The sequence below is a fragment of the Uloborus diversus genome, chromosome 7 (genome assembly GCF_026930045.1).
Source record: "Uloborus diversus isolate 005 chromosome 7, Udiv.v.3.1, whole genome shotgun sequence".
NCBI classification, from domain to species: Eukaryota; Metazoa; Arthropoda; class Arachnida; order Araneae; family Uloboridae; genus Uloborus; species Uloborus diversus.
This window is the reverse complement of record NC_072737.1, coordinates 3293174-3321040: the sequence shown is the minus strand read 5'-3', so window position 1 is coordinate 3321040 and position 27867 is coordinate 3293174. Positions and strand designations below refer to the sequence as shown.

Below are 27867 nucleotides of genomic sequence, written 5' to 3'. Positions count from 1 at the left end.
AATATGAAACGGTGAAATATTTTCTGTTTTCAGTGCTACCTGTCTGGTAATACAGTCGAACCTATCTCGAACCTGCTTATCTCAAAAACCAGTCTATCTCGAAATTTTTTGATTTCCCTGCATTTTCAGCCAAAATTTAATGTATTTTCCATGTTTATCTCGAAAAAAATCCCGAATGCCTCTATATCTCGAATTCCAGCAATGCTGACATTTTCAAATTCGAAGCCCAGCATTCTTCAAAACAGCAAACTTTCCTTAAACACAGAAACAGTAGCACTATTCTCATGGCAGGGGAAAAAAAGGAGAAATGCACCTAGATATTATTTTTTTCAGTAAGACTAACGAAAAGACAGTCATTTCGAGCACTTTTTCGGATGCAAAGCAGAGGGCAGACAATGGGACAATGAGGAGAGGGTTGGGCTTGACAGATTTGACATGTGGGGTGACTTTTTCAAGTTCGTAGTTTAAGGTCATTCAAATTAAAACCCGTTTCAATATCTGTTATCTGGTTTAGGTACTGATCCGTGAGTGATCTCTTGCTTGAAGTGATTGCGTAGAAAACCGAGATGATAGGCGTGAAAAGAAAGCTAAAGATTTTTTCAAATGATGAAAAAGTGAAATTTCTAGAATTTTTGGACTGCAATCCATTAATGAAGAAAAATGAAATTGCCGCCAAGTTAAGTATGTACAATAGAGCAAGATGGGTTTTCAGACATTGCCAACCTCAAGAGAGGATAGTTGAATCTAAAAAAAATCAGGCACCGAAAAATAGTAAAAGACTACATATTTTGCTTGCAAAAGGTATGCTTAAAATTTCATTACTGTCAAAATGATTCCTTAAACTTGAAATAAAGTACTTAGTATAAAATAGTAGAATAAATACTTAACAAAACTATTACAGAAGAATTTTAATATTTCGCATGTTTAGTCTTTGGCATAAAATTCAAAAATTTTCATCATCAGATTCAATAAGTTTCTCAAAACCTCCGCATCTCGAAACCTCTTCATCTCGAAATTTTTTCCCATCCCGTGAAATTCGAGATCGACAGGTTCCACTGTATTTTAATCTTATATAATTAAAAACTGAGCGTATGTCCCTATGTATGTATGCCCAAGTTTCTTTTCCGGAACCACAGTGAACTGACCATCGAATCAGGTATCAATGGATTCGTCATCTTTCCGTCTTCATGTTTGGCTATTTAACATAATCCTACGATGATAATTAGCAGAGATATCAATTAAAAACTAATGAGACTTAGATTTCGACATAAAATCCCTATTTTTCGAAGGCTTTCCTCCATTCAAATGATTATTCGGTGCTTCATCTCAACTTTCCGTAACAACGCTTTTATTAAAATTTATAGCGTGAAGAAAATCATTGAGACGAAAGATCTGTTGCCATTTTTTGTCTCGAATATGAGCAAATAAATTCTTGCTTTTGTTTTATAGGCTTTTCCTGTCATCAGGCGATTTAAAATGTCTACTTTTTGGTTATTTTTCAGCAACCTGCCTCAAAATTTTACTGATGTTTTTTGTTCAAAACCTGATAGTTGAACACGCGTCACTCGACATAACTTTTATTTTCAAGGTAGACCATGCAAAGACGGGCAACGCAGCTAGTGTTTCATTTAAATGTCGGATCATAATCTACAAATTGCACTCCAGGAAATGGCTGAGTTTGAAAAGTATGTAGAAGAATGTGTGGCAAACTGAAATGGTGGACCACGGGTTGTATGTAATTTGGCCATTGGCCAAGTTAAGACGATTCCATCTGAATGAACCTAGCAGGAAAGAAGGAAAAATAGCGATGGGATTTTGATGCATGAGTTTCATAATTTCACTTGGACTTTATTTATTTATTTTCTTCATTGAGGTGGAAATGAGAGGAAACAAAATGATTTTCTATGGCAACAACAAAAAGAAAATAAAATGTTTTCAGTTTGTTCGAATATTTAAAAGCAAAATTGTAAGCTCAAAACCATGCTGTAAACAACATAATCCAATTGAGTTTTGAGTGATAATATGGATCAAATATAGTTTTGATTTAAAATTTATTGCAGTGAATAAATTGTCATTTTTACAGAGTGAGTCGAAACAGTTAAGAGGCAAACGCACATCAGAAAAACTATATCAGAAAACTAACACACCTGAAAGGTAATGAACACGTCCACTTCCACCTGTAAACTGGATATTAGCCTTTCCATATAATCGATAATCAGACAGAATTTTTTATTTTTAGCGTTACCTGTCTGGTAATATTTCAATTATGTAGTAACACATGTAGTCTATTCCAGTCAAGAAAAAGTGACCTCTGAAAATAACAGCATTTAATAATGCATGTGATTTTCAAAAGTGGATACTAGGGTGTGTCTTATAATGCACTTTTTAAAAAAGTTTTGAATTTCTTATGGGGCACCCCTTTAATTGCTTCCTTTTGATGAAAAAATACACACATAAAAGTTTCATAAAATTTGAACATAATTTAGGGGGTGCTACTAGGGATTAAAATTACATTCATTGTGAAAAAAATGGTGTAAAAATCAACTCTTGACGTATTTTTAATCAACACGAAATTAGGTTGGTTGGATTTAACCTAACACAAATACCTATTTCCTATATATACCAGAAAATAATAAGTATTTAATGGTTTTATGTAATAATGTCAAAGAAGCATTTGAAAGTTCGGTAATGCCATTCATATCACAGGTGTACACTTTCGGTCTTTTACATTCAGCATTATTGTAATTTTTCTCTTTGTTACCTCCATGTGACAATACAAACTTTTCACTGATTGCTACTTATTATCCAGACTAAATAAATAAATAAAAAAAAAAAAAAAGAGAGAGTTGACAAATTTTTCAGCAGTGGTAGCACTCTCTAAATATTATTCAAATTTATTTTTCATACATGAGAATTTTTTTTCATCCAAAGGAACAAAATGAGAGGGTGCCTCATGAAAAAATAACACCTTAAAAAATAAGACGCACCCTAGTGGATACTCATATTGTAATATTTTGTAGCAGGTCCAAAATTATTATTGTTATTTTAAAATGATAAAGTTTTTTTGTTATTAACAGTCACATACTCATTGAAACCTACTCATGTTCAGTGCGGAACTTATTTAGTTAATATTGAGCTTATTTTTATTTTAAATGCATTTTACAATTTGTCAGGTACATGTGGGGCAAAGCTAACTAGTTGATTTTCTTTATGATGAGTGAATCCATTCACTTATTTTCTTATAGTCACTATTTTATTCACTCATTTATGTGTTCTCTAACTATAATTAGTTTATTTACTTATTCCTGTATTGTTTGTGTATTTATTCATCTGATTAAAAAAAAATTTCACCATTAAATTGAAAATATTTCATTAGAAAAAAATAATCACTTTGCGTGATGGAAAAAAAAAAAAGTGAGAGTCTAGATTTTTTAAGGTAAAAATGTACTATCAAAAATGAAAAATAATATTTCAAAGCTAGTCTTACTGCAAAATAAATTGTTCTTTCTTTACGTACTCTTATTTTCAAAATATTCAAATTTGTTTAATTTGAACCAGGGAAGTTAGTCTTAACTATTTCAATTTGCCATACAATACATTCCCCCTATATAACTCAAAAAAAAAAAATAATAATAATAACATAATCAGGTAACCATTACCTAGTTAATACTTGTTCGACTTCATGAATTTCCATACTTTTATACTCAGGAGAATTCCAAATTTAGTGACTAATAAATTCGAATTGGAGTAATGATTTCATCGTAAAACATAAGTATACGCCTCAAGATCCTTTTCAATGAACAATTTAACAAATCACCAATCATAAGAAAATTATAAGACTTATCATTTAGTTTTTGCTGTAGAGCGACCACAAAAAACTGGTCACACAGACACGTGACACACACACAGACATTTTCCAAAAATGGTCGAAATGGACTCAGCACACCTCAAAACGTTCGAATCCATCAAAATTCAAAATTTGAAAAATTGCACGAATCCAATACTTTCTTCTATATATTAGATATAGAAGAAAGTAAAAATGTTTCAATGCAAGTTTTATAACAAACTACATTGCTTTACCTCGATGTGCTGTCAATTTTAACACTAGAAAGACGGATGGGGCCTGTGTGGCCCCTCGCATAGTTTGTTGTTTAATAACTCGGATAATGTCTAACGGAACGTAATGTAACTTCCTGACTTTTCATTATATGACACTGTTTGAATGCTTGTTTAATCATTTTATCATTCACCTCATAGTACTGTAAATATTGATACTTATACCTAGAAAGACGGGAGGGGCCACAGTGGCCCCTAAGCTTTTTTACAATTAAAATTTTTTTTTTCTTTCTTTCTCCTAATTGGTCTAGCATAAAAAAAGGCCATTCTCTCTGGTTTAACCTGTAACTTCCGCTTTATACAGCCAGTTGGATATCCAAATGCTATAAACAGTACTGACAGCTTACCAGCCTAATGGTAGCCATTGCTCTTGAAAAGAAAAACGGATCCAAGCTTTTGGCCAGTATAGAGAGAAACACTACAAATAATTGCATACTAAGTTTTTATTTAGTCATGAAAGAAGGTGCATTGGGCATGTGGACACACTCAGGAAGAATTTTTAAAATAATTCACCCCAAAAATGGGTAGGGGCCACACAGGCCCCTTCAGTCTTTCTAGGTATACAGAAAATGTCAGTTGTTCTAGTGTTAAAACAAATTCTCAATTAGTTCATTTTGAAAACTGTTAACTACAGTGAAATCCCGTTGCAACAAATACCAATATACTGCTGTGCTATCCACAAAAGTCGTACCTGCACTTTTTGTCAAAATTGAGTTACAGCCGCCAGATGGTTCTTTGTCACATATTTCACCTAAATACAAAGTTTTATGGTCATTTGTTAATGGAAATATTTTTTAAATTTTTTTAAAAAGTTGCATTTGAATCAAATACATGGAGGCGCAAAACTTTACACGGCTATTTCTCTTTTTGAACTCAGCTGCAGATACGACTATTCTGGTGAGCACGGCAGTATAGTAAAATATCTATTACAACGAAAAAAGTTTTCAGCTCCAATTTCATTTCCATTTTACAGCTTTGATTCCATTCCAACGAAATTCCCCTTACGTGGTCTGTCATCACAGAATTTCACCTCCATACTTGCCAACCTTTGAAGAAAATAAAACAGGAGATTTCACGAGAGGTACATAGGTGATTCATTAGGGATGTATCTTCACAACAGAATTATTAAATTATGCTTTTAAATAACATGAATACTAGTTTTAAAGTGAAATGAGGATTTTTTGCAGATGTTAGCTAATTGGTAGTCAGCAAGAAAAATATACTGCAAAGGAAAAAATCAAATAATAAGGATAATATATAATTGCTTAAAGTCTCGTAAATTCCCTCATCTCTACCAAAAAAGAAGCCACAAAAATTTAATTACTAAAATCTCGTAAAATCTGAAGAAAAAAAAATCAATATATAATGAAACTAAAGTATAAAATAAGTAGGTATAGGGTAGTACATGTTAAAATAACTTCCAACTTTCAAAATAATGGAAAAACTTTCAAGATGCAAAAAGATTGAAATCTGCTGCAATTTTCGCCAAAGCACGTGCATCGTTGAACGTGCAATGCGGAAAGCTTTCCAAAAAAATTAATTATTCCTTAATGTGTTATTAATAGGAAACAATTCTATTTCCCTGACATTGGTAGACTAGAAAAGGGCGCCATCTATTGAGAAGAAAGTGAAACTTTTTGATGAATGACTGAAAAAAAATGCAAAAACTGGAGAAAATCGTAAAAAACGGGAAATCGGCAGATGGAAGCAAAAAACGGGAGTCTCCCATTAAAAACAGTAGTGTTGGCAAGCATGCACCCCGCCTCACGTTCCCCACTTTTGGGTTCCCTTGACGGAATAACAGGAGCGAAACCAGAAAATATTTTTAGGGGGGGGGGGGCACAATTTTTTTTCACAACACTCTATCAGCGTTCTCTCTCTCCCTCTCTTTACATCAATACATATTTATTATTATTATCAATATTATTTAGTAAAATTCCTTAAACGTAAATCCCCTGGTAACTAAAAATTATTATTAGTTACAATGAACACAAGCAGGCATCTTTTTAGTCCCCCCTGCAGCATAACATTTTCACCCGTCGTCAATCGGGAGCGTTTCCGAGAAAAACGAAAGTGGTGTGAATTTTTCTCCTCAGATTTACTGCTTATCCATCAACTGTCACACGGAAGAAGATACGATCTCGTAATCACTGACGTTTCAAATGAGTTCCTAACTACAGAAAAAATAAATACCAAAAACGAGAGAGAGGGGGAAGTCTTAAATGACCTCTCGTCGTCCCCCGCTCACTTTGGAACCACTTCGTTTTCTCAAAGCACGTTCATCTTTGTTTGAATAAAAAAAAAGAGTATTTTTGAAAACTGTGAATAAAATATGACAACGTATATAAAGTACAAATTGAGAATGGAAAAAGGTTAAAAAACCAGCAAACAGCTGTTTCGGCACTCTAAAATACACATCATCAGTGCATTAAAAACGAGGACAGGTTCACCCGACTGAAACACAGTCGAGGCGAACACTGGAATGAGAGACGAGTTGTAAAAGATATGAGAGCAGTACCGGAAACGATGACGTCAAGGTTACGTCAGAACTCCAGAGGACACTGATGACGGCACTCGTATTTTAGAGTGCCGAAACAGCTGTTTGCTGGTTTTTTAACCTTTTTCCACTGATGACGGCACTGGTATTTTAGAGTGCCGAAACAGCTGCGTGCTGGTTTTTTAACCTTTTTCCACTGATGACGGCACTTGTATTTTAGAGTGCCGAAACAGCTGCATGCTGGTTTTTTAACCTTTTTCCACTGATGACGGCACTCGTATTTTAGAGTGCCGAAACAGCTGCTTGCTGGTTTTTTAAACTTTTTCCACTGATGACGGCACTGGTATTTTAGAGTGCCGAAACAGCTGCTTGCTGGTTTTTTAAACTTTTTCCACTGATGATGGCACTTGTATTTTAGAGTGCCGAAACAGCTGCGTGCTGGTTTTTTAACCTTTTTCCACTGATGATGGCACTTGTATTTTAGAGTGCCGAAACAGCTGCGTGCTGGTTTTTTAACCTTTTTCCACTGATGATGGCACTTGTATTTTAGAGTGCCGAAACAGCTGCGTGCTGGTTTTTTAACCTTTTTCCACTGATGACGGCACTCGTATTTTAGAGTGCCGAAACAGCTGCTTGCTGGTTTTTTAAACTTTTTCCACTGATGACGGCACTGGTATTTTAGAGTGCCGAAACAGCTGCTTGCTGGTTTTTTAACCTTTTTCCACTGATGACGGCACTCGTATTTTAGAGTGCCGAAACAGCTGCTTGCTGGTTTTTTAAACTTTTTCCACTGATGACGGCACTGGTATTTTAGAGTGCCGAAACAGCTGCTTGCTGGTTTTTTAAACTTTTTCCACTGATGAGGGCACTTGTATTTTAGAGTGCCGAAACAGCTGCGTGCTGGTTTTTTAACCTTTTTCCACTGATGATGGCACTTGTATTTTAGAGTGCCGAAACAGCTGCTTGCTGGTTTTTTAACCTTTTTCCACTGATGACGGCACTCGTATTTTAGAGTGCTGAAACAGCTGCGTGCTGGTTTTTTAACCTTTTTCCACTGATGATGGCACTTGTATTTTAGAGTGCCGAAACAGCTGCGTGCTGGTTTTTTAACCTTTTTCCACTGATGACGGCACTCGTATTTTAGAGTGCCGAAACAGCTGCTTGCTGGTTTTTTAAACTTTTTCCACTGATGACGGCACTGGTATTTTAGAGTGCCGAAACAGCTGCTTGCTGGTTTTTTAAACTTTTTCCACTGATGATGGCACTTGTATTTTAGAGTGCCGAAACAGCTGCGTGCTGGTTTTTTAACCTTTTTCCACTGATGATGGCACTGGTATTTTAGAGTGCCGAAACAGCTGCTTGCTGGTTTTTTAACCTTTTTCCACTGATGACGGCACTCGTATTTTAGAGTGCTGAAACAGCTGCGTGCTGGTTTTTTAACCTTTTTCCACTGATGATGGCACTTGTATTTTAGAGTGCCGAAACAGCTGCGTGCTGGTTTTTTAACCTTTTTCCACTGATGACGGCACTCGTATTTTAGAGTGCCGAAACAGCTGCTTGCTGGTTTTTTAAACTTTTTCCACTGATGACGGCACTGGTATTTTAGAGTGCCGAAACAGCTGCTTGCTGGTTTTTTAAACTTTTTCCACTGATGATGGCACTTGTATTTTAGAGTGCCGAAACAGCTGCGTGCTGGTTTTTTAACCTTTTTCCACTGATGATGGCACTGGTATTTTAGAGTGCCGAAACAGCTGTTTGCTGGTTTTTTAACCTTTTTCCACTGATGACGGCACTGGTATTTTAGAGTGCCGAAACAGCTGCGTGCTGGTTTTTTAACCTTTTTCCACTGATGACGGCACTTGTATTTTAGAGTGCCGAAACAGCTGCATGCTGGTTTTTTAACCTTTTTCCACTGATGACGGCACTCGTATTTTAGAGTGCCGAAACAGCTGCTTGCTGGTTTTTTAAACTTTTTCCACTGATGACGGCACTGGTATTTTAGAGTGCCGAAACAGCTGCTTGCTGGTTTTTTAAACTTTTTCCACTGATGATGGCACTTGTATTTTAGAGTGCCGAAACAGCTGCGTGCTGGTTTTTTAACCTTTTTCCACTGATGATGGCACTTGTATTTTAGAGTGCCGAAACAGCTGCGTGCTGGTTTTTTAACCTTTTTCCACTGATGATGGCACTTGTATTTTAGAGTGCCGAAACAGCTGCGTGCTGGTTTTTTAACCTTTTTCCACTGATGACGGCACTCGTATTTTAGAGTGCCGAAACAGCTGCTTGCTGGTTTTTTAAACTTTTTCCACTGATGACGGCACTGGTATTTTAGAGTGCCGAAACAGCTGCTTGCTGGTTTTTTAACCTTTTTCCACTGATGACGGCACTCGTATTTTAGAGTGCCGAAACAGCTGCTTGCTGGTTTTTTAAACTTTTTCCACTGATGACGGCACTGGTATTTTAGAGTGCCGAAACAGCTGCTTGCTGGTTTTTTAAACTTTTTCCACTGATGATGGCACTTGTATTTTAGAGTGCCGAAACAGCTGCCTGCTGGTTTTTTAACCTTTTTCCACTGATGATGGCACTTGTATTTTAGAGTGCCGAAACAGCTGCTTGCTGGTTTTTTAACCTTTTTCCACTGATGACGGCACTCGTATTTTAGAGTGCTGAAACAGCTGCGTGCTGGTTTTTTAACCTTTTTCCACTGATGATGGCACTTGTATTTTAGAGTGCCGAAACAGCTGCGTGCTGGTTTTTTAACCTTTTTCCACTGATGACGGCACTCGTATTTTAGAGTGCCGAAACAGCTGCTTGCTGGTTTTTTAAACTTTTTCCACTGATGACGGCACTGGTATTTTAGAGTGCCGAAACAGCTGCTTGCTGGTTTTTTAAACTTTTTCCACTGATGATGGCACTTGTATTTTAGAGTGCCGAAACAGCTGCGTGCTGGTTTTTTAACCTTTTTCCACTGATGATGGCACTGGTATTTTAGAGTGCCGAAACAGCTGCTTGCTGGTTTTTTAACCTTTTTCCACTGATGACGGCACTCGTATTTTAGAGTGCCGAAACAGCTGCTTGCTGGTTTTTTAAACTTTTTCCACTGATGACGGCACTGGTATTTTAGAGTGCCGAAACAGCTGCATGCTGGTTTTTTAACCTTTTTCCACTGATGACGGCACTCGTATTTTAGAGTGCCGAAACAGCTGCTTGCTGGTTTTTTAAACTTTTTCCACTGATGACGGCACTGGTATTTTAGAGTGCCGAAACAGCTGCTTGCTGGTTTTTTAAACTTTTTCCACTGATGATGGCACTTGTATTTTAGAGTGCCGAAACAGCTGCGTGCTGGTTTTTTAACCTTTTTCCACTGATGATGGCACTTGTATTTTAGAGGGCCGAAACAGCTGCGTGCTGGTTTTTTAACCTTTTTCCACTGATGATGGCACTTGTATTTTAGAGTGCCGAAACAGCTGCGTGCTGGTTTTTTAACCTTTTTCCACTGATGACGGCACTTGTATTTTAGAGTGCCGAAACAGCTGCATGCTGGTTTTTTAACCTTTTTCCACTGATGACGGCACTGGTATTTTAGAGTGCCGAAACAGCTGCTTGCTGGTTTTTTAAACTTTTTCCACTGATGACGGCACTGGTATTTTAGAGTGCCGAAACAGCTGCATGCTGGTTTTTTAACCTTTTTCCACTGATGACGGCACTTGTATTTTAGAGTGCCGAAACAGCTGCTTGCTGGTTTTTTAACCTTTTTCCACTGATGACGGCACTGGTATTTTAGAGAGCCGAAACAACTGTTTGCTGGTTTTTTAACCTTTTTCCACTGATGACGGCACTTGTATTTTAGAGTGCCGAAACAGCTGCATGCTGGTTTTTTAACCTTTATCCACTGATGATGGCACTTGTATTTTAGAGTGCCGAAACAGCTGCGTGCTGGTTTTTTAACCTTTTTCCACTGATGACGGCACTTGTATTTTAGAGAGCCGAAACAGCTGTTTGCTGGTTTTTTAAACTTTTTCCACTGATGATGGCACTTGTATTTTAGAGTGCCGAAACAGCTGTTTGCTGGTTTTTTAACCTTTTTCCACTGATGATGGCACTTGTATTTTAGAGTGCCGAAACAGCTGCGTGCTGGTTTTTTAACCTTTTTCCACTGATGATGGCACTTGTATTTTAGAGTGCCGAAACAGCTGCGTGCTGGTTTTTTAACCTTTTTCCACTGATGACGGCACTCGTATTTTAGAGTGCCGAAACAGCTGCTTGCTGGTTTTTTAAACTTTTTCCACTGATGACGGCACTGGTATTTTAGAGTGCCGAAACAGCTGCTTGCTGGTTTTTTAACCTTTTTCCACTGATGACGGCACTCGTATTTTAGAGTGCCGAAACAGCTGCTTGCTGGTTTTTTAAACTTTTTCCACTGATGACGGCACTGGTATTTTAGAGTGCCGAAACAGCTGCTTGCTGGTTTTTTAAACTTTTTCCACTGATGATGGCACTTGTATTTTAGAGTGCCGAAACAGCTGCGTGCTGGTTTTTTAACCTTTTTCCACTGATGATGGCACTTGTATTTTAGAGTGCCGAAACAGCTGCTTGCTGGTTTTTTAACCTTTTTCCACTGATGACGGCACTCGTATTTTAGAGTGCTGAAACAGCTGCGTGCTGGTTTTTTAACCTTTTTCCACTGATGATGGCACTTGTATTTTAGAGTGCCGAAACAGCTGCGTGCTGGTTTTTTAACCTTTTTCCACTGATGACGGCACTCGTATTTTAGAGTGCCGAAACAGCTGCTTGCTGGTTTTTTAAACTTTTTCCACTGATGACGGCACTGGTATTTTAGAGTGCCGAAACAGCTGCTTGCTGGTTTTTTAAACTTTTTCCACTGATGATGGCACTTGTATTTTAGAGTGCCGAAACAGCTGCGTGCTGGTTTTTTAACCTTTTTCCACTGATGATGGCACTGGTATTTTAGAGTGCCGAAACAGCTGCTTGCTGGTTTTTTAACCTTTTTCCACTGATGACGGCACTCGTATTTTAGAGTGCCGAAACAGCTGCTTGCTGGTTTTTTAAACTTTTTCCACTGATGACGGCACTGGTATTTTAGAGTGCCGAAACAGCTGCATGCTGGTTTTTTAACCTTTTTCCACTGATGACGGCACTCGTATTTTAGAGTGCCGAAACAGCTGCTTGCTGGTTTTTTAAACTTTTTCCACTGATGACGGCACTGGTATTTTAGAGTGCCGAAACAGCTGCTTGCTGGTTTTTTAAACTTTTTCCACTGATGATGGCACTTGTATTTTAGAGTGCCGAAACAGCTGCGTGCTGGTTTTTTAACCTTTTTCCACTGATGATGGCACTTGTATTTTAGAGGGCCGAAACAGCTGCGTGCTGGTTTTTTAACCTTTTTCCACTGATGATGGCACTTGTATTTTAGAGTGCCGAAACAGCTGCGTGCTGGTTTTTTAACCTTTTTCCACTGATGACGGCACTTGTATTTTAGAGTGCCGAAACAGCTGCATGCTGGTTTTTTAACCTTTTTCCACTGATGACGGCACTGGTATTTTAGAGTGCCGAAACAGCTGCTTGCTGGTTTTTTAAACTTTTTCCACTGATGACGGCACTGGTATTTTAGAGTGCCGAAACAGCTGCATGCTGGTTTTTTAACCTTTTTCCACTGATGACGGCACTTGTATTTTAGAGTGCCGAAACAGCTGCTTGCTGGTTTTTTAACCTTTTTCCACTGATGACGGCACTGGTATTTTAGAGAGCCGAAACAACTGTTTGCTGGTTTTTTAACCTTTTTCCACTGATGACGGCACTTGTATTTTAGAGTGCCCGAAACAGCTGCATGCTGGTTTTTTAACCTTTTTCCACTGATGACGGCACTCGTATTTTAGAGTGCTGAAACAGCTGCGTGCTGGTTTTTTAACCTTTTTCCACTGATGACGGCACTTGTATTTTAGAGAGCCGAAACAGCTGTTTGCTGGTTTTTTAACCTTTATCCACTGATGATGGCACTTGTATTTTAGAGTGCCGAAACAGCTGTTTGCTGGTTTTTTAAACTTTTTCCACTGATGACGGCACTCGTATTTTAGAGTGCCGAAACAGCTGTTTGCTGGTTTTTTAACCTTTTTCCACTGATGACGGCACTGGTATTTTAGAGAGCCGAAACAACTGTTTGCTGGTTTTTTAACCTTTTTCCACTGATGACGGCACTTGTATTTTAGAGTGCCGAAACAGCTGCATGCTGGTTTTTTAACCTTTTTCCACTGATGACGGCACTCGTATTTTAGAGTGCTGAAACAGCTGCGTGCTGGTTTTTTAACCTTTTTCCACTGATGACGGCACTTGTATTTTAGAGAGCCGAAACAGCTGTTTGCTGGTTTTTTAACCTTTATCCACTGATGATGGCACTTGTATTTTAGAGTGCCGAAACAGCTGTTTGCTGGTTTTTTAAACTTTTTCCACTGATGACGGCACTCGTATTTTAGAGTGCCGAAACAGCTGTTTGCTGGTTTTTTAACCTTTTTCCACTGATGACGGCACTCGTATTTTAGAGTGCCGAAACAGCTGTTTGCTGGTTTTTTAAACTTTTTCCACTGATGACGGCACTCGTATTTTAGAGTGCCGAAACAGCTGTTTGCTGGTTTTTTAACCTTTTTCCACTGATGACGGCACTTGTATTTTAGAGTGCCGAAACAGCTGTTTGCTGGTTTTTTAACCTTTTTCCACTGATGATGGCACTCGTATTTTAGAGTGCCGAAACAGCTGTTTGCTGGTTTTTTAACCTTTTTCCACTGATGACGGCACTTGTATTTTAGAGTGCCGAAACAGCTGCTTGCTGGTTTTTTAACCCTTTTTCCACTGATGACGGCACTGGTATTTTAGAGAGCCGAAACAACTGTTTGCTGGTTTTTTAACCTTTTTCCACTGATGACGGCACTTGTATTTTAGAGTGCCGAAACAGCTGCATGCTGGTTTTTTAACCTTTTTCCACTGATGACGGCACTCGTATTTTAGAGTGCTGAAACAGCTGCGTGCTGGTTTTTTAACCTTTTTCCACTGATGACGGCACTCGTATTTTAGAGTGCCGAAACAGCTGTTTGCTGGTTTTTTAACCTTTTTCCACTGATGATGGCACTCGTATTTTAGAGTGCCGAAACAGCTGTTTGCTGGTTTTTTAACCTTTTTCCATTCTCAATTTGTACTTCATATACGTTGTCATATTTTATTCACTATGCAGTACAAAGTTTTCGACTACTTTTTATCAGGGGTGATTGTGAGTTCATCAAAAAATACCTGAAAGTATCAAAGCGAGAACGGGAGAGGGGTAATCTTTGGCCCCTATTACTTAAGTGCACCTTTGCCATAGTTTCCGAGTCAAAATATTGCGTTCACATTTAATTAAATTTTTAATGGATTACAAAATCACTTTTAAGCTGCTGTCATACAAATTATCTTGACATTTGTCCACCTTAAGGGATAGGTGTCCATCTTAAGGCTCTTGCAGGTATATTTGATGAGTATTATATAATTTAAAATAAATTGCGGAGGTAGGGAGATAAAAGCATAACCAAAAAAAGAACATAATTCCGGTATTTTCGGGCACGAAAATACCGGAAATACGGCCGAAAATACCGGAAATTCGGTAAAATACCGGACCACAATCACCCCTGTTTTTAAGTATTTTTGAAAATTGTTCAAATTAGCGTTCTGGGGGGGCAGGGGCCAATCCAGGATTTTTTTCTCGCTACCTATTTTTGTGAAAGTATTGATTGCATCATTCTATTTTTGTGAAGGTTTTTTTTTATCAGCATTGTTTTTGTGAAATTTTAGAGACATCCTAATTTTTATAAAAGAAGTAGTGGAACAAGTGAAATTTTAGTTCGAAAAGTGTAAATGTCATCTAGTATTTTTAACAGGTTTCGTTTTTTTTTTGGGGGGGGGGGGGGGGTAGCTAAAAACCCAAGAAGTACTGAAAATACCATCGTAATTTCAGCTTAATGGTCTATGTACTGTGTATAATATAGGAAATTATGAGAAAAACGGTTCCTCAAAACAGATGTTTAAAGATTGGGATAATATTGCATAAATACACTTTGGCGAGAAACAGCTAAAAATGAGTTAAAATACTACAAAAAGGTTGCTATTTAAGCGATTGTTCATATAAACCTGCTTATAATTTTATTTCATGAGTATATTTTGTTTTAAACAGAGAAACAAATTTTATATTTTAAAATGCGAATTTTTGTGAAATTTTCGATGTTTTTGTGAAGCCACTGATTTTATTACTTGATTTTTGTGAAAGAACCGATTTCAAAACAAGATTTTTGTGAAGGTACCGAAAAACGGTAGCAAAACCAGCCTGTATTGGGCCCTGGGGGGGGGGGCACGGGCCCCCCTGCGGAATAACACTTCTACAGAACAGAGAGATGGAATCCCTACCCTCCTTCTCGAACATCTCCCGCATCTCCTGGGGGGTGGCGGTGGTGGCAAAGTCTATGTCTTCCGGGCGGCGGTCCATGAGCAGGTCCCTGACTGCTCCGCCCGCGATTCGGAGCTCATGCCTGTACTGGCGGAAGAGCTCCGAGAGCCTCTCCGTCTCCGGATCGAAGAGGGCTCGGAAGTGGGGGGTGTCCAGCAGCATCTTTCTCAGGCGGGACTCGGGACGCACGGAATGGGACAGCCGCCGTCCAATGGGGACGAGGAGGAGGAGGCCGAGGGACGCTATCTTCATCAATCGGACTTCAGAGCATCGCCGGCACCACTGCAAGGGATTGAGGCCCGATTGAGATTTCAATGCATACATTTTTCAAACAGATCATAGCACAAGTATTATACAATTCATGCAATGTTCATTGTTCTTAGGCATAAATGTCTTTTAGCAGCAACAGTAAATAATCTTTTCCATCACCTCACAACAACAATAGTAAAAGAGTATGTTTTTCGTTATTTCCAATGTATTATCAATCAGCATGACAGGGGGGGCGAACGCTTATGAACACTCATTCGTGTTGGTCGAATCTACCGAATGTTTATTTTTCCTGCCGTTCACCTCGGCAGAACTCTGCAGTGAATGACATCACATAGAAGCTTCTAGATCAGGGTTGGCAAGTTTCTGCCGAGGTGGTTAAAACCACTGGTAGAAACTGCAGGGGTCTGTCCAGGATTTTTCACAGGGTCCGTTTTTTGTGAAAAATCAAATAATTTTGTGAAAAATGAATTAATTTTGTAAAAAATCAAAAAATTTCGCAAAAAAAAAATAAAAAAAAAATGTTATAAAACGAAATTTTAGAATTTAGAGATGGCACAAACTGCATCAATTAAACTTAAAGTTGAGTGTTTTCCTCTTCTACGTCGAGAAAATCATTCCGGATTTTTTTCTGATATTTGGCGGGGGGGGGGGGGGGCATCGCTCTTTCAAGTATCAATATTTATCTACCATTCTACATTATGGTTAAATTATACTAGATATATTTCTGTACAGTACTTAAAATAATTGTAACAAAACTATAAATAAATAAAATAAAATTCAGAATAGGGTTCAACATTCAACTTTTTGACCCAAGACACTCTTAAAAAGCACAGAATTTCGTTCAAAACTTATAAATTCCGTGATTTTAACAAAAATAAAAAAGATATTTCAATTGTTTACCTCTTAAAAAAGCGTAATAATCATTAAAAATTAGAAAAAATCGAATTCCCATAGCGGATGCAAAGAGATTGCAATTCTCAAAGTGAAGGCATCAGAAGTATAAAAACGGCTTGTAAAAGAAATATTTTTTGATAAAATTATTTTAAAATTGCATTTTAGAGTCCTATGACAAACATATCATTAATATCTTGTGGACACAGTTGACCCAAAAAATAAAATAAAATAAACCAATCTATTCAGCATTTTGATTTTTGACTCATAACAGAAAATGGAATTTTGCTTTAAAAACTTGAAATGAGAGTTCTAACAGAAATAAAGAGACTTTTCATTTATTTGAATCCTAATTAAGCGAAGTTAGCTTGAAAAAAGAACGAAATATGATTCTCATATCGGATGTTAAAAGATTGCATTTTTCAAAAATGTAGACATCTAAAGAAAAAAAAAAACGGTAATTAAAAGAGTTTATTTAAAGTTAATCATCCTTGTTAGCATCGAAAAATCAAAACCCATATAATTTTCTCCCAAAATAACAATTAAACATCGCACCGCACCATAAAAACGCATATATTGACAAGCTGGCAAAATGATGAGAATATTTTCTAATCAAGTCATTATAAAGGTTCAACACCAGACGCTAAGTGGTGATAATTTTGAAGTTGGTAACCCTATCTGAAGCGATCATATTTTTTTTCCTCACCCTTACTATCCCTTTGCAGTTCTAAGTTCATTTCGCAGATATATAATATTATTGTTTATTAAATCATGAGCAGAGAAAAGTGCTAACCAATGCCATTTCAGAAAAGTTTACAAAAACCACCGCTGCTAATTAGCTGTGATAAAACAAACAACCATTATATTTATTTGGCAAGTAGCAATTATTTATCTCTTGCAGGAGCATCCCAAAAGTGCCGATTTTTTTTTTTTTTTTTTTCAAAATTAGCCGATTTTGTATAAGCTGATCCCTCTAATTTGACTTAAAAAAAGGTTCCAAAAATTATCGGTTTATACACAGAAATATGCGTTATTTTGCTTTCAGATTTGCTCTTTCAATAAACAATTTGACAGATCCGATCTTGTTTATCAGAATTTTGTGAAGGGTCCGTTTTGTTTGATCGGGATTTTGTGAAAGGTCCGTTTTGGTTGATCGGATTTTTGTGAAGGGTCCGTTAACGGACCCAAATATCCTCTAGCCAGACCCCTGAACTGGTTAAAACTTGCATGGCAAAAACACTTTTCTGCCACATTTGTGGCAGAAACTGGCAAAAACTCAAAAAATAACATAAAAGAGATCTTTGATATCCAATAGGAATTTAGCACAGGAAAATAATGAAATGTTAGCCAAAGCACAATTTATTTACAATATCATTAAAAATCAAAAATTATGTTTTTTGCCCTCTGCAGCTGTCTTTAAGAAAAGGTGAATTGAAAATATAAATAATTTCTTAATTTAATATGAATAGAGGAGAAATAACAGAATACTCTCGCAACAGAAGAACTAGTTGGCAATGCCATCAAGGATACAGCAAAGATTCATGAAACTTTCATCAATTGTATATATTTTTTAAATAAAATGATCTACTATGTAGTAACTTGGGTGGTTTTAAAATTTGACTGGAAAAATAAGTTTTGGGAAATAGGATCAATTTGTTTTGTAAAACTGTGATATTAGGTATAAAATCGAGGTTACTATAGGCAAGTAAAATTCTGGCATTTTCTTCTCAAGCAAATGATAATTTTAATCCCAAGCATTTTAGATGACACCTATAAGCTAGCAAATAACAACCAGTAACTGGCTGTTTAAATCTGTATGTCACTTCTTTTTCTTAAGTGCCCTTACGTTTTTCGTACTTTAGATTAATACAAATGTTACGAGCATCTGCAGTTAAACAGTTCTCTTTCTGATCAAACTAAATCAAGGGCAATCAGTTTTATTTTTTATAATGATGAAATAGAATTACATTTTTTAGTTTACTTAAACAAACATCATTTTGTAATTACTTGAATTAATAAAGATGCTTTTTAGTTTTTGTCAGTTTCTGCCGGTTTTTACCGGTTATAACCAGTTTCTGCCACCGGCAGGGCAGAAACCAGTTTCTGCCGGCAGAAAGCCAACCCTGTTCTAGATTGAATCTGATGGCACGTGTGCTCAGCAATAGCAGTGACAGGTGTGTTCACGTTACTTGGATATGCTAATGACCTTGGGATATTTAAACTGCTTGCGGTCTACATTCCTTGCTCTTTGCTAATCTCTCATGATCGTAGGTAGTTGCTTCAACAGCATTCGAACTTGCTTGTTGGTGCTACTCGCCTCTCTGCAATATCATGAGCTTGTAGTAGCTTATTTTCCAATGGGTTTATATTTTTACATCAAAGCTTTAGTCGATAGTCACGCAGTTTAGTTTTTATAATTTTTTTTTTATTAGTCACAGGGTTGTATTTTTGGCCAGACAAAACTGATTTTATCCAGGCCACTGGCTAAAACCGGCCAAAACTGGATTTAACCACCATAGAACTGGCAAAACTAAATTACGTGAAAACACATTTCTAATTTGAATGTATGTGAGAGATGTGTGTTTTGCAACTAATAAATCTGTTAATTGGAAGTTTTTTAATTAAGCACAGCAATTTTAGTTAATTAAATATAATATTAGTGAAGTAATTTACATTATTATAACAATGGTAGTGAATACATTTCAACTTTCTTCAAAATTAATAACTGAAATGGCTCACAACTAAAACAAAAGACATAAGGAATACAAAACAGCCAGTAACATAAATATAGTAACTTTTCAGTAGTGTTGCTTTTTAATATTCAAAAGTGTTTCCCCCCTGTACCTTTAGTTTTGTTTTTTTAAAAAATGCCTATATATGTTTCTAAAAAAGAAGTTTTTTTTTTCTCTCATTTATTCTTCAAAATTACTTGAAATACTTTCAAATGCTTTGTACATTTGTGCGTTAGAGTTAAAATCTATCTATTCAACTTACAATGTTTTACTCTATTATTATTATTTTTTCAATGATGCTGCATATTTTTCATGTAAACCTTATCTTCTAAACATGTTGTAATTTCTTCAAACTGTAAAACATACTATTTAGTTAAATAATGAAAGATGATTGATTGTGGTTTGTTTTGCATTTCTTTTTAATGAATTATTAATTGGTTTTCATTTAAAATTTGATAATTATCTAAGTGGCCAAAACTGGATAAAACTGATTTCATCCCGGCCGGTTTAAACCGGTTTTATCCATGGTTAAGACCACCACTGGCCGAAATTCTTACAACCCTGATTAGTCATCTCGTACATAGTAGCACCTAGCATGTGGTGTGCTCGAGTGATGTGTGATGGAATAACAAACACAATAAATGTGAATTGGAATTGTTACGTTTTAAGTACATTTTATCATTTACTGACTTGCTTTTAGATTTACTGCTCACTCTGCAAATATTCAAAAAACAATTGAAGAGATACTATTAGATTAGAAAATCTCCTACCTCAACTATTGTAATTCATGCAACATTTGTTTGGAAAAAAATCTCATTCTCGTCCCCAAAATATAGCATATATCGCTCGTTTGGAAAAAAGAGTGCCACAATATAAAATCTTTATTTTATTTTATTTTTTGGCTGAAAGGCCTTCAAAGGATATTGTCTTCTTTGGAAAATACAGGAGCGTCCCTCGTATAATACAGTTAATTCGTTCCATGTAGTATCGAAACCGGTGTTATACGAGACTTTTTTTGGAAATACCATTTTAACTTATTTTTAAAACTAATTATGAATGTGCATGAGAAAAATCAGGTTAAAATTATAAACATGTGCTGAGAATGAACAATAAGTTAAGAAAAACAATTCAATCGATAATGCACTAAAGCATCCATTCACCCCTTATTAGAAATATCGGCTCTCCTCTGATATGCCCCCCTCTTGGCGAGATTTTAATTTTTCGCTCGATACGAAAATCGCCAATAAGGCGATAACTTGGCAACCCTGGTTTTGCAACTTGAACGCTGGAAAGTAGTTTCTCGAAGTCTGTCTTTTTGCACGTGTCTCTGTGGTAGGAGGTAGATGCTCATATGTTCCGCTCTTAGGGAGATTTTAAGTTGAATACTCTAAAATAAAGTTTCAATTCAAACTTTATTTTAGAGCATTCTTTTTCTTGTTGTTTTTTAATGTTAATTTAGTTGAATTTTCTATTTTAATTATGAGTTCGGTTTGTGATGTTGTCCAAATGTATCAATTGAAATTTTTGAATGAAAAATTGTGAATACAAAAATGAGGATATGTTTGTAAAGTTTTTGGAAATAATTCGCGAAATTAATTGGGTGGAGTACAAAATACAAGTAAAATAAGGTTGTTTTTTTTGTCAAAACAAACATAATTTAAATATTTTTGTAAAGTAATGATAATAAAAAATGGGATAATTTCCCTAAGAGCGGAACATATGTGCACTGCCTCACGTGAGGAAGTAAAAGAAAAGTAAAAAAGGTAAGTGTTGAATTATTGTGTTTTTAGTGTGTTTCTGGTAGTTTGTATTTTGGTCTGGTTGGCATTTTTGTAGCACAAAAATGGTGTTAATTTCACATAAAATCTGTGACTTTATTGTATACTGAACGGAGGAGATCTGTGACTTATATCCGACTGTGATGTATATTAACAGTCGGAGGGATGCCCTCGGTCTCATAGTACTTTCGTAATGAGACCGAGGCAGGGGTCTCATTACGAAAGTACTATGAGACCGAGGGCTCGTATCCCGGAGAAACAACGGAAAAAAATTAATTTCATTAAATAATTAATGACATAATTTGAATTTTTCCTGTTGGCGCTAAAAAAGCATCGCTAAGAACGATGTATGACATATGACGTCATACATAGTTTTCTTGGCGACGCTTTTTTGGCGCCAACAGGAAAAAGTCGCCAAGAGGGGGGTATATCAGATTTGTTCCGTACCATCTCTTGCCCCGAGACAGAGGAGGGGTTCGCCTACCATTTGTACTGGTTATCTCCAAATTTTTAATTTTGCCACTTACATCCCTTCGCTTCTCACTGCCTGGTATGTAGACTTGCCAGACGTCCTGGTTTCCAGACAAAATACCGGCCCGTTTATTTCCCGTCCCGTAAAAAAATGAATCGGAGAAAAGATGACCAAAAATGTTTTAAAATAATGAATGGTGAAGGATTATTTGGGGTAATTGCTTTATCCTACATAACATTAACATGTAAAACTAGTATTGGATTAGCTTATTGTAAAGATCTCAACAAGCTCAAAATTGAAAAAGTTCTTGGCAGGGTAAATATTATTCAAATTTTTATTCCTCATCCAAAGGGTTAGTTCTAATTAATGTAACTAATATAATATTAACGTGCGAGAAATAAAATGTTTTCCTTTACCTGCCTGGTTTTGGTTCATAATTAGTAACCATTCATTCATAGCATTGAGAATGAACTACTCTCTAAAAAACTCTTAAAAACTAGCCCAGGGTGTATATGTACCAGGGCTCAAAAATTATATTGCCCGACATGCCCATGGCATGCAAAAATTCCGATTGGCTGTGAATCTTTTACTCTTACATGCCTGGCTGGGCATGTTTTATTATAATTGAAAATATTGGTGATTTTAATGGCGAGTTTTCATTTAAACTACTATTTCTGTTTTATGTTGAAAAAATTCTTATTTCAGATATAAAGCTTTACGTTTTTTGTCTGATTAATGCCATACTACAAATTCAAATATTTTTGTTGCTATATACAATAAAAAAACGAGCATTATTCAGTCATTTATCTTTTAGACAAACATGCCTGACAGGGCATTACAACATTTTAAAGATTTTTCTAGCACTGGTATGTACTCTTTTGCATACCAGCGACACAGGAGGGGGGGGGGGGAGCCATTCTGGTGTCCCGGTTGAGCATTTCAGAAACCTGACAAGTCTAAACATATGTTTGGAAAATAATCTCATTGTCGTCCCTAAAATATAGCAGATATCGTTCGTTTAGAAAAAGTGCCACAATACAAAACTTGTAATTTTCTCTTTTTTTTTCACTTAAAGGCCTTCAAACAATGTTATCTTTTTTGAAAAAAAATGAGATTTTTTGTTCATATATAAACCACCAGAGAGCACAGCAAACTTACTTTTCTTAATGCAAATTGCCTGAGGAGTTCAACTTCAAACGCTTCTCTTGTAAAATTTAATTTTTTCATATTGTGGCACTCTTCTTCCAAATGAGCAATATAATAAGTTCAGCATCTAAGCATAAATCAAACTCAACTCTAAACTATTGATTTATAACTCGCATTCTATAAATATTCAGTGTTGTCACTTGCATTGTAATGATGCTACATTGTCCACAACATTTTAATTGCTATACTAATTAGTGATTCGCCTGGATATCCATGTTTGTGGATATCCAAGAGAAAATCAAGATCTGTATACATTTTAGGTTTGATGAACCTAAAATCCTAAATGGATATTTTAATCTTAAATTGTATTACATGTTTGAAATTCTACATAGAGGACGTTGAAGATACATAAACTTTTAAATAAAACATTGGTTTTTGGAGAAAAATTATAAATAGGAAATATAGTGAATAAAAAATTATAAAAGCTATTTGTTGTATAAAATTATATTGCAAAAATATATTTCAATAAAATATGGTTTGATGGCAATTTACTTTGTCTCTTTTAAGTAATATGCAAAAGTTATTATTGAATTATTTTAAAGGCTTATATCTCTTGTACACCTTGAAATGAAACCCTTTCGTTTTGTTTTAAAGGAACAACACAACAGATTTTAACCCTAGCATTTTAAAACTTCTATCACCTAATCCACAGGCATGGACGCCTATATGCAAAATTTTATGGGGTGGGGGGTGGGGGGCTCAGACACTTTCCCCATGGTTTAGCAGGAAATCGGTTTCCCCATGGAAACCGATTTCATTACAGATAAGAGTTATTAAAATTTGACATCTTTAATAACTTATTCATTAATGGTTGAAGAAGAAATGTTTTTTCAATTTTTGCAAAGAAAAAAGAACTAGAACCAAGAAAGTTCTAATTTCTAGCGGGGGGGGGGGGGGGGGCTTGGCTTGAGCCCCCACTTGTCCCCCATATGGTCGCTCATGTCCACAAGCCATTTTTAGTTTCTCTTATTTTTTTTCATAATAAAGGACTATCACTGTTTTTTTTTTTTTCTCTGCTTCTAGTGTGCATAACTTACTGCAACAGAAAAAGACAATAGTCTCCTACTGTAAACTCTCTCATTGACTTTTTTCTGCTAGGTTTCACTCTAGTAGTTTCTTTTTATGCACACATAAAGGCTCATTCTTTCAGCTTTATAATAAGTCATCTTCCTACCAATTTAAATAAATTTACTAGAGCTTTTTGAAATTGAATAATAAATGCCACAGAGCAAAAAATAGCTATATATCTCAGGAATAAAAAATTTCCAAGAAAAAAAAAATAGCAGTTTGAGAGTTGATACATTTTATTATATCAAATTTTATCGGAATTAAAAATGGTGCAGTACAAAAATTTATGAAATAAACTGTTGATTTAATATGGAACAATCAATATATATGGGTTAATCCATATAAAATTATGTTAATGACTTAAAGTGCCCCGGGCATGGAAACTCGAAAATTGTACCCTGTAAAAAAATATTGAGGTAGCATATGGTTAATCATTTTGCTTTATTTTTCTCCGTCATTGATCAGAGATGTAAACTTTCAATGGATGGAACCATCTCATAGGTCATGTTCAAATGAAGCTACTGATCAACTCAGGTTCACCGGGGAATAACAGAAAGGTTCCAGAGTCAGGGCCGGATTAGCATCTATTTGCGCCCTAGGCGAAACTTAGAGATTATGCCCCACGTCACATGTGCGAACTCTATCAAAATCATTCCCCCCCCCCCTCCAGCCATTCTGAGAGGCGTAACAAGTTACAAGTGAGGATTTATTTGCACTCCCCTGTTTGACAAAATAAGGAATTTGCTTCTTTCTGTGTTTTCCATCGATGACATTTAAAAATGTGTGTGGCGGGGGGGGGGGGGGGGGGGGGGGTCAAGGGTTCTTCCCTGGTAATTTTTTTGAAATTGAAGAGTTAGAAAAGCAATTTTTCATCATCTAAGGCTTTAAAGCAGGAAGTACTGGCATTCGGAATTCCCCTCGGAAAGTTTTTGAAACTGAAGTCCTTATGTTATCTTTGATGCTGTTAAAGAAGGGGAAAACTTGGGGATTCTTACCCCTCCCCCCCCGCCCATAGAAATTACAGCATTGAAAACAAAATGTTTCGACTACTTTTACTAATGATGCTGGGGAATGGTAGGAGTCTTAAGAGCTCCCCTGGAAATTTTTTGAAAATTGAGGTCCTAAAGTGCAACGTTAAATTTTTTTTTATGCGGGTACAATTTGGTGACTCTAGTGAGAAAATTTTTTTAAGTTCAAGACGAAAAATTGTAGGACATCTTTTATGACATTCGGGAAATGGGTGGGGTTCTTCCCCGAAGGGTTCCAAAATCAAAGACTTAATTACGAAAATTGGTAACCATCTCTGATAACATTATACGAAGGTATAGGGACTTACATGGAATGCATGTTTGTGTATAGAATTGAAGCAGACTATGGTTGAATATTTTGTGCAAAGGTGATATGATTGGCAGAGGTGCCCTGAGGAGGTGGGGGGAGGGGGTCATGTGAGGTCACCGTGACATCTCCAATCTTTTTTTATTTGACAAAAAATGTCTGACAATTCGGAAAATTTGGGGACCCCCTTTTTTTTGTAAGGATGTTCAATATCTCCTTTCCTTAGATGTTGGTACGCGTGCATGCTCGTATTTCGTCAAGATTTGAAGTTTCATTTGGTAAATTGATAACTCTTCTCTCCCCCCTAAACTTCAACTTTGGGCACCCATGTGGCAGTCATAAATAAATATAAAAAAAAAAATTATTAATTGCAAAACACATACTGACATAATTTAGAAACATCAAGAGAGAAAAATAGTTTAGGAAACAAGTTTTATTACTGAACATTTTCTAGATCATTGTTTGTACTTATTTTTCTGTGTCTGACTTACCTCTTCAGTTTTTTACTTTAGCAAAACGAGGGGCGAACTGGCCTATTGACCCGTGGGCCAGTGCGCCTTCCTTAGTTTTTTTTTCATTGAGCCTGTGTGACTTCCTGCTCCCCCCCCCCCCCCAGAACCTGTGCAACTCTGTTTTTTTTTCTCTTGTGATGCCATCGAACCTGTGCGACTTTGTGGGGTTTTACTTTTCTATTTCTGTGCGCCCTTTGGGAGTCAAGGTTATTGGAGGACTTAGTCCATCCCTGGGCAAAGCTATATTTTGAAGAAATGATTGTTCAAATCAAAGATATTGAAAATCGTCTGCTTTGTACAGAAGAAGGACCCCAATCTCAAATGAAGCATTACGCTCCTCCCTTCTCCTTCAATTGCTTTTTTTCTGCCTAGCATGGCTGACTGCAATAATTTTAGTTGAATTTCGCTTCGCTATATACCAGCACGCAAAATTTTTTTTCAACAATTATACAACAACTATACAACAACGGTTATTATTTTTTCCTTTGTGATGTGCGCGCTTTTCGGCTTGCGACCCTAGGCCAGGGCCCAGGGCCACCGAGAGCTCAACCCAGGCCCCAGGCAAAAATAGTAATTTGCAGGGCCTTTCTTCAACCAAAAAAAAAGAGTGTTGACTGCCCTCACCTCTTATTTACATTTCAGTAATCTTAAGTATGCCTTCTATACCGCGACATCTGCTTCATAGTAATTCTAGGCGTCGTACCATGAGTCAGTGTACAGTGGAGAAACGGAATCGTATTTGGTAGTTTTTCTTTGTAAAAAATATAAAAAAGGAACAAGCACTTGATGCTGTGAACATGCAGATGTTCAATAATGGGCTAACATGTTGAATGAGAGTTGTTTTTGCTTTTCTAACACCAAAAAGAAGTTCAGTTAGCAGCATATACTCTGAAAAAAAAAATTCTTTCATTTTGAGCAGGTGCCCAGGCCCCCTCTCGGGTCAGGCCCTGGGGATTTTGCCCCTACCTTTTGGCGGCCCTGCCAGGGCCTATTGGGTTATCCGGGCCAGCATAGAGTTACTGGTTAGCCCAAAATGTACAAAATATTTCATGAACATTGACGTCATCAAATCAACGTGTCGGGCTAAATGGTAACGATCAGTTAAAATTTTGTAATTAAAATAATACATTATGAAAAAAAATCCATACATTTTGGAAGACATTTTTAAAAGATAAAATTATAAATATGTGCTGAGAATGAAAAATTACTTTCAAAAAAACTTATTCAATCGAAAATCCACTAAAGCATCCATTCATCCCTCATTAAAAATATCAAATTCTTCTGGAGAGAGAAACCATTCTTGATAACTAGGAAAGTTTTCCATACAAGTTTCATTTATAAAAGAACACAATTATTTGCCCTTAATCTATGTTCTTTAAAAAATAATGGAAGAAAAATTCATTTACGAGACATGGAATTTTATGGCCGAGTCGATTTCAAAGAATCAAATGCTTTTTGAAGTTTAACTAATCGCTCGCTAAGCACAGACTACTTCTAAAACAATACAACAATAAATATTAAAGTGAATACCTAACTCTTAGCGTTTAATTTCAGTTCAAAAAGAAGTTATACTTAAAAACGAAGAGCCTTGGGATCAATTGTTGATACTTTTCGCATTCTTTCATCATTCGCATGCTTTCCCGTGACGGTTACAGACTGCATTTTATAGTAAATAAATAACTGTTTTCATTGGGATAATACATATTTAAACAATAATTAAGGATTTTTACTGCAAGATATGTTTTTCTTATTGATATCTCAATGTTTTTTACGGGTTTTGCATCCAATGTTTCATGAGGCTTACGTTCGACGAGCTCGACTGGTAGCGGCCGGTTAGTTAATCACGTAACAGCTCATGATCACGTGCTCTAATCCACCAATCAACAGCTTAAAATGGCAACCGGTGAGGTATTTCGATTTCAATTTCGATTCCGAGTCATGCTACAACGCATACAACTGTATTTATATCGAGGACTGCATACTAAGTGCCTTGCCTCCATTATTTTTTTTATACCGATAGATAGCAGCACCATCACCGGATCGAACAGTTAATGAAAATTTAGAACTAGACCAGGGGCTAATAGCTACCTGGTGCTAGCACCCCCAGAGGTATCGTTTCACTTGGAGGACATTGAGACCACGAGCCTATTTGACGTCGCCCAGTCCCCTTTCATGACTACTGTGGATCTTCCAGCATCGAGGTTCGAACTCAGGACCCCCTTTATAGTAAATAAATAACTGTTTTCATTGGTTGCGTTCGACGAAACTCACCGGTCGACCGTTAAGTAACTGGTTACTAACCGAATCGTTCTATGATCAACCGGTTGCCATTCTAAGCAGTTGATTGGTTGATTGGAGCACGTGATCATTAGCTGTCACGTGATTAACTAACCGGTCGCTCTCGGTCGAGCTCGTCGAACGCAACCATTGCAAAAATACATATTTAGATAATATTTAAGGATTTTTACTGCAAGATATGTTTTTCTCATTGATACCTCAATGTTT

General features: G+C 36.5%; 1 protein-coding gene across 1 annotated transcript in view; it reads right to left on the bottom strand.

Moving 5' to 3' along the window:
- Positions 1-27033, bottom strand: part of LOC129225642 (CCA tRNA nucleotidyltransferase 1, mitochondrial-like) — a 62116-nt gene extending 35083 nt beyond the window's left edge. The window contains exons 1-2 of the mRNA XM_054860109.1: positions 26893-27033; positions 15059-15380 (exon numbers count right to left, since the gene is read on the bottom strand). Of these exons, the coding sequence (XP_054716084.1) occupies positions 15059-15350 (292 nt within the window). The 5' untranslated portion in view covers positions 15351-15380; positions 26893-27033. The remainder of the gene's footprint in view (positions 1-15058; positions 15381-26892) is intronic.
- Between the last annotated feature and the right edge of the window lie 834 nt (positions 27034-27867).